Raw genomic sequence first — 6,997 nt, 5'->3', positions numbered from 1 at the left:
TCAGTTAACAGCTCAATTACTCTTATCAAACCTAATTATTTCAGATCCCCTAGGACAGGGGTGGCCAACCCTCTCCTGGAGAGCCACATGTCCTGCATGTTTTAGATCTCTCCCTGCTCCAACACAGCTGATTCAAATGATCAGTTTGTTATTCAGCAGCTTCAGGAGTTCATAACGAGTTGATCATTTGAATCAGCTGTGTTGGAGCAGGGAGAGATCTAAAACATGCAGGGCAGGGGGTACTCCAGGAGAGGGTTGAGAAACACTGCTCTAAGGTTCAAGAAGTGGTTAACCATGGTTATGTTCACCAAGCAGTGTTTTTCACCTGGTTTGAAAATCCATTTCCTTAGCTGCTAAATCTACCTCCTTTTTTACTATTATCTGCCACAGTCAGAATTATCCCAGGTTTGGTCTCAAAGATTTTTTTTGTCATCCTTGATCTTTCCCACAAGTGATAGGGGCTCAAAACCTTTAGAGCAGCAATGTCCAAACCTCTCCTGGAGGGCCACTTGTCCTGCATGTTTTAGATCTCTCCCTGCTCCAACACAGCTGATTCAAATGATCAACTCGTTATGAACTCCTGAAGCTGCCTAATAATAAACTGATCATTTAAATCAGCTGTGTTGGAGCAGGGAGAGATCTAAAACATGCAGGACAAGTGGCCCTCCAGGAGAGGTGTGGACAACGCTGCTTTAGAGGTTCTCTACCAAAGATGTTTGTATAGAAACTGTATCTAAGTCATACTCATGATTAATAAAGAAGAAGAAGCTCTTTTGATCATATGCAAAATCAAAGCTCCATGGAAATGCTCACATTTAGAATCAAACTTACAACAGGACTGATGAATGAAGCCCAAGAATGTTGATAGGAGAGATGCTACATTCATTTGAATTCATGTCAAAGGCTCCATTATAGCTGAAGCTTAGCATGTATGTCTGATTCACCTGTTACTATTTTCCAAATGATTTGTTTGGAAGTTTCAAGCTAAATTTTACTTGAACAAAGAGCACAGCAAATTGCACTGCATTCCTGTACTTTTGAGTCTGTAGACAACATCACAGCCTTTATTTTTACTTTTGTCAATAACTTTAAACTTTTCATAGGGTGGGATAAGAACCTCGTCCTCTCCAGGATATACAGAGTAGGAACTTATCTCAGCACCCAAACAGGTCTCAATTTTAAAACATGTTGTTTTTCCAAATTTTTTTGCCGCCTCTACATTCTTAGAGCTGGAAGTGAAAGATCCGAATCTGACTTCTACACCAACAGACACATCTTTAAATGGAAGTGAGGTTCCACGGTATGTTGTCAGACAGCGATTGGCTTGATTATTTATGATACCATACTCTTTGATTCGACGGATGGAATCGGACAAAAGGAAATACAGTGACTTGTATGGAAAGTCCCCTTTGTATTTGCTTGCTCCAATGCGGGTGGCTGCATTAAATTTTGCATAAATTTCATTTTGTGTATATATGTTTAATGCAATCAAATGCTCTTCCATCAGAAAGATTGGTTTTTGCTTATATTTCAAGTTATTTTTAGTTTTTAGCCAAAGGTTCTTGAACTCTGGCTGAATGGTGAATTCATTTATTAGGTACTTCTCCCGGACATCTCTGAACATCTTCGCTGTACAGCTCTGGTAACAGTCGTCCACAGAATTGGGAGCCATGTCCAAAATCGCTATGGTCCTCTTATGAAGGGAATGTAAGTGAGTTGTGGCCTTTGGCTGTTAGTAGGAGAGTTGGAGATTGTTAGTAAGGTGATTGGGAAAGGCAAACACTTTTGTTTTGGATTTAATTTGCCATGTGCTGCAGCATCATTATGCAGCTTGAGGCAGTCTCTCCTCCAGGTAAAAAGGTGAACTGCTCACTGGATGAGGAGGATGACAAAACTTGGCAGCTAATTTTGAGTGCCATGGAGATGCTGGTGCCTAGTGTTAATACAGTCTGGATGGGGAGACCAGGACAACATTTGGCAGGGGCTTGCACGATTTTTAGTCATTTGTTGAACAGTTTATTCAACCCTGATGGCTGGTATACAGTGTTTCTTTTCGGGCCACCACCACTGGTCAGTCATATGTTGTTCATATCATGAGGACTTCCAAGATGGGATTTTGGGAGCTATCTGTTTTCCATCAGTTCCGTGAAGCCTTGATTTGGACTAATGCCACCATGCCATCATTTTCACATTGAGAAATAAACTAAACGAGATGTATAATCAACTACTATGGCTCTGGCTGTGGAGCCCAGATGACATAAATGGCCCTGTGAACACATCCCCAATTTCAGTTCACCTTTTACCACTGGACTGGGGGTCTGCCTTGTGCCACTTTTTGGGGGCTTTGTTGGTTTGGGCTTTGCCATACACTTCACACAACACCCAATCATACCCAAACACAACACTGAGCTGGGGAAGTTCATCATGAATATGTATAATATACTCACACCGTACTGTACTCTTTACCTCATTAAAACCCTTTATGGCTGTCCTTCCAGTGCACACGCTCACTAGCAAAGCCAGAATGGTCCACACAGATAACGCCTGCGTGATTATGCCCATGGTGTAATGCAGAACCTATAATATTCATAAACACACACACACACACCACACATATATATATATATATATATAGGGTAGACATGTATTATGCTGTTAGTTGTTTTTCATGATTTCCAAACCTACCAGTTTCATTATGTTTGCTCATCATCAGATGATTACTTTCAGCTTAATTGTGATAAATGTGGTTGCATTACTGTGTACTCTTCTCATGTGTCATATAGGATCACATCATGAGGAATTTATTAGAGGTGCAAATGAGAAATGATCAAATGCCTGCTCCACATGACAGAGGGACGCACGTACAAGAGAACTGGCATGTCACAAAAAGCTGTTTCACATTGAAATATTACACAACTGCTTTGGACCACAAGCTACCTATTTACCCCAGACCATGTGTTGAGTACTAAGGATCCAAATAGGGCAATTGTAGCTGTACAAGTATTTTAAGGTAACAAGTTAAATGTAGGTTATTATTCATAAATTTGACAACATAGCAGTTGAACAGCTGACACTGAGACATCAAAGTATCTAAAAAATATTAGTTTGGAAGCCGCAATTCAAAATGTATAGCTTTCCTTTCCAAAAACAAGACACAAAAATTTATTTTGTTGTAATATATTGATTATATTACATGATACAAGTAAAAAAAGTATTACTTCTGTATTGAGACAGATTGTTAGCAGTAGCAGCAGCAGTGAAATAGTAAAATCTAGTCATTACATGTACACAGATCAACTTAAGGTATTAAAAATGAGCTTTGTAGTTTGACACAAAGTCAACAGAATAAACTACTGAAAATATTATTATTGCATTTATATATATAGATAGAAATGTAGTATTTAGACACTATATTTTCATAGCGTAAGGTGTTAAAATAGGATCCCTGCACTGAGACATTGAGTTAGTAGTATAATGTGAATATGAGCGGACACTAACTGATAAAAAGCCCATTTTAAATATGATGACATACACTGAGATAGGATAAGCTAGTGCTACACGATATTAAATACTACCTTTGCACTTAGACAAATTAATTCAGCAGTATAAAATACTAAACTATGACTTTTGCGAATCAGACCGATTAAGTATAAAGTTTTAAAAATTGTCCTCTGTGCATGGATTGTTAGCAGTCTGATAATGTAATTGAAATGTTACTTCTTACCCTCCAGAAGAGCGTAGAATACTGATTCGGAGACCTCTAACTGACGACTTCTATATGGTGAGAAATACTACCATCGTCATGGCACAATATTACAGGCAAATCAAGGTTAAGAGAGAACGTGTGCTTTCAATGCGCATTATCTGATTTAACTGGTCTTCATTTGTTTATCATCCTTCATATGTCAACGGGTGATCACAAGTCCAATGCACATTTGAGTATTCATCTTTATAACTGACACATGGGTTATGCTTCGGCGGTTTGCAGATATGATACTCAAACATTAATGCCGCATAGAGAAATTTCTGCCTTGAAGCCCTGTGTTTATCCACCGAAGACACCAGTGAGAAGCAGACTGTGAAGAAAAGGTCTGATTTGGAGTAACATTTTTTTTGGGTTGAAGTCTCAGCTCTCCTGATTCGGAATAATGCCTGATCTGGAGGTCTATAACATAATTGGTTGTTGTGTGAGCATTCTGGGGGTCCTGAGAGGTTGAGAAAGTCACTTGTTTCAAGGGACATATTTTGACACCAACTTTGTCACTTGCTGACAATCCCCAGGAGCCCTTATCAGGAGAACCGATTGACTTCATTCTGGCAGGGGTAGGGGTGTATAGGTCAGCCAGGGTCCCATCATCTCTCGACTCTCAATTCCTCAGGACCAATTGCAGCAGGTGCTTCAAGGGTGACCTTGGTGATGGAGACCTTGACTGAGACATTTACATTTATTCATTTAGCAGACGCTTTTATCCAAAGCGACTTACATAGATTACGGTTCTTTACAATGTTATCCATTTGTACAGCTGGATATTTACTGAGGCAATTGTGGGTTAAGTACCTTGCCCAAGGGTACAGCAGCAGTGTACCAGCGGGGATCGAACCGGCAACCTTTCGGTTACGAGTCCTGCTCCTTAACCACTATGCTACACTGCCACCCTAAACTGAAACAACAGCAAGTAGTTATTTTCAAAAGCAAACAATTGGAATAAATTGAGAAAAACGTGTTACTGCTGACCTCACACACATATAGACGAATCCGGCGACTGATTTGTGGGGGCTGCCATCTTGCGGGCCTGCCATTACTGCGTGGCAAGTCTGTCTGCTGCTGCCTGCTGACAGCAGCTGACACTGACAGCAGCATGGCTAATTGGATTGACAACGTAGGCAGTGGCCCCCAGTTACTGATGAAGGTACCTTATATAGATGGCGATCTTAACGTTATTCAAATTTTACATATTAATTGGTTACGACAATAGCCAGAAATAGAGAAAAAATGGACCACTTGACCATCCGCCACATTTCAAGTGTAATATACTGTACTAACATCACTTTACTAGCTAGCTAGCATAATCATTCACGAGTTGCATTTAACCATTACAGACCAGTTACATTAGTATAAAAAAAAAATACAAATTTATGTTTTTTTATAGGTATTCAAGATTATTTCATTAATCCCCTGGCATGTGATGTGCAACAAAATGCCAACTACAGATCGCTCATAGAAGGTCAAAATTACCTGAGCTCTGAATGGGTTGGCCAAATATTGCACATTCTACCAGATGATGAACGCATCATTCTAAAAGGACCTGTCCGATACTCACAGTCCATTAACAACTACCATAATGTTGAACTAACTCTGCCGAGGAAGGATGGCAAAGTTGTAGGTGTGAACTGTGACTGTATGGCCAACAGAGGGAAGTGCTGCAGTCATACAGCAGGACTATTTTACAAGATGAAAGATACTGTGACCCAAGGCGTCCTCTTTACCTTTAGCACAGGTTATGTGACAGGATGTGACCTCATATGGGTCTGCAGTTTCTACTGGAACATGTTGCAGCGGCTGTTTGTGGTCTCATTCAGGCCTCATTTTCCAGGTGAGGCCGTCGCTAATGTGTTGTGTCAGTTGGGGATAGTGGCCCGCCTACTTAAGAGCAGTACCCTAAACTTTTTTGTTCTGTTTTGCCCTCTTACATTTTTATCCTTTACACTCTCTAACACTGACATGCTGTGTATAGTGCCCTTTAAAAACAAGGAAGAGAATCACCTATTCACTGATAAATTTTTGCCCGATTTTTCTAAACACTACTCTTGGTGTAGTAATAATAAAAATAATTAGAGGTTCATTTTGCATTAGATCCTTGACATTGATGGTATAAGAAGATGCTGTTGTCTTCTGAACAAGACCCATACGATGGCCACCATTTGGCCCTCTGCGTGCAGAAACAGGGTAAATGTTGTTCCACTTTCCGCAGAACACCATATAAAAATAACAATGCTTTGTGCTTTGGTAACTTAGCTAAGTCAAATAAGTCAAATTCAAACTCACAGGTGGAGGAGCTGACGAACTGAATACCTCACACGGAGGCAATTCATTGCAGTGGGATTGAGCGGTTATTTGAATATGAGCATATAAGTCAATCTTTCTGTGTGATATGCAGGTCATGCAAATGCAGCAGTGTGGTATAGTGGAAAGATGTACGGTTCATAACAGAGAAGTTGCTGGTAGGCCACTGCTGCTGCACCCTTTGTTTTAACCGTCTCAGTAAATATCCAGCTCTATAAATGGAGAAAATATGCAAATTGTAAGCTATGCAAATCACTCTGGATAAGAACATCTGCTAGGTGAATTTAAGATTATCCTGGGTAGAGTGATATAGGAGGCATTATGCAACAAAGAATTTTTGATGTAGTTTATTACTTTAAAAGTTTTGGGTTAGTTTAGAACAAACTTGACTGAAAAATCAAATACCAAACAGGAGGTTATAAAACATCTATAATACAGCAAACATGCCAACGTCTCATGTTTAACTTGAAACATAAATCCTAAGAATAACTTAGACTCAGGTTTAAGTTGTATTTCGGAATGAAGCATCTGTATACATTAAAAAAGCGACATTAACTGACCGACATTAACTGAACTCTAACTAATTCAAAGTTAAACTATAGTGTTAGTCTATGTCTACAAATAGGGCCATGCAAGAATAAGGGCTCGAATTTAAAGTAGGACATGATTTAGCAGTGGTAGAGCAGACAAGGAAAGTTTTGACTAAGACCAGAAGGGCAGGAACTTCAGCACCAGATCATTTTCTTTATGATTATAATTCATAAATTTACCAATATCATTAATGTTCAATTGCTTCCACTAATGTGCTGTAAGGACCTGTAAAACAGTCCATCAAATGTACATGATGCAATGCTTCTTATTGTATGCAACTCTGGAATGGAAGGATTAAAAAAATATTGCAGTTTAAGGAACAAACCCACTTAAGAGACCATG

At 39.5% G+C, this 6,997-nt stretch overlaps 1 protein-coding gene across 1 annotated transcript; it reads right to left on the bottom strand.

Annotated features, from left to right (window-relative positions):
• Window positions 1-937: 937 nt before the first annotated feature.
• On the bottom strand, window positions 938-2,694 carry LOC118790390 (erythroblast NAD(P)(+)--arginine ADP-ribosyltransferase-like). Its single transcript, XM_036547295.1, has 2 exons — window positions 2,686-2,694; window positions 938-1,729 (listed from the first exon to the last, which is right to left on the bottom strand). Exons 1-2 carry the CDS (start codon window positions 2,692-2,694, stop codon window positions 992-994), a joined length of 747 nt encoding a protein of 248 aa, XP_036403188.1. The 3' UTR covers window positions 938-991.
• Between the last annotated feature and the right edge of the window lie 4,303 nt (window positions 2,695-6,997).

Source organism: Megalops cyprinoides, chromosome 15, assembly GCF_013368585.1.
Source record: "Megalops cyprinoides isolate fMegCyp1 chromosome 15, fMegCyp1.pri, whole genome shotgun sequence".
In the NCBI taxonomy this organism is placed as follows: Eukaryota; Metazoa; Chordata; class Actinopteri; order Elopiformes; family Megalopidae; genus Megalops; species Megalops cyprinoides.
The sequence above is the reverse complement of the archived record's forward strand: the minus strand, read 5'-3'. Positions and strand labels throughout refer to the sequence as shown.